General features: G+C 72.0%; 1 protein-coding gene across 5 annotated transcripts in view; it reads left to right on the top strand.

Annotated features, from left to right (window-relative positions):
- SDR39U1 (short chain dehydrogenase/reductase family 39U member 1) overlaps nucleotides 1–307 on the top strand; it is an 8,229-nt gene that overhangs the window by 559 nt on the left and 7,363 nt on the right. For 2 of the 5 annotated variants that reach the window (XR_004841656.1, XM_009636318.2), the window contains exon 1: nucleotides 224–286. The exons of 1 other annotated variant lie outside the window; for it this stretch is intronic. Coding sequence is in view for 2 of the 4 variants with exons in the window: in XM_009636318.2 (XP_009634613.1) it covers nucleotides 271–286 (16 nt within the window). In the remaining 2 variants the exon portion in view is untranslated. Of the gene's footprint in view, nucleotides 1–180; nucleotides 287–307 lie in introns of those variants that run through there. 2 more of the 5 variants (XM_035891887.1, XM_035891890.1) reach the window with 2 other exon arrangements.

Raw genomic sequence — 307 nt, 5'->3', positions numbered from 1 at the left:
CGCTGGGCAGTCCCTCGGGCTTTGCTCGTTCCTCTGTCGCTCCTGCCCCGTTTCGGGCTGCTGTTCCAGCACGTTTCTAAGCGGTTCCCATCGCCGCTGGAGCCGCCTCCTCCTGCCCGCCCCGTCCCCTGCGCGCCGGCGCTGTAGGGGTTAATGTGCCGGAGCGCGCTGGCCCTTTAAGCGCCCACCCCGGGGGAGAGGGGGGTGGTGCGGGAAGAGAAGGCGCATGCGCAATCGGCGCCGCTCGGCGCGTGCGCACCCGGCTCAGCCATGCGGGTACTCGTGGGTGAGTGGGGGGCGGGCGGCG

Source organism: Egretta garzetta, unplaced genomic scaffold, assembly GCF_000687185.1.
Source record: "Egretta garzetta isolate BGI_Z169 unplaced genomic scaffold, ASM68718v1 scaffold143, whole genome shotgun sequence".
Taxonomy (NCBI): domain Eukaryota; kingdom Metazoa; phylum Chordata; class Aves; order Pelecaniformes; family Ardeidae; genus Egretta; species Egretta garzetta.
The sequence above is the reverse complement of the archived record's forward strand: the minus strand, read 5'-3'. Positions and strand labels throughout refer to the sequence as shown.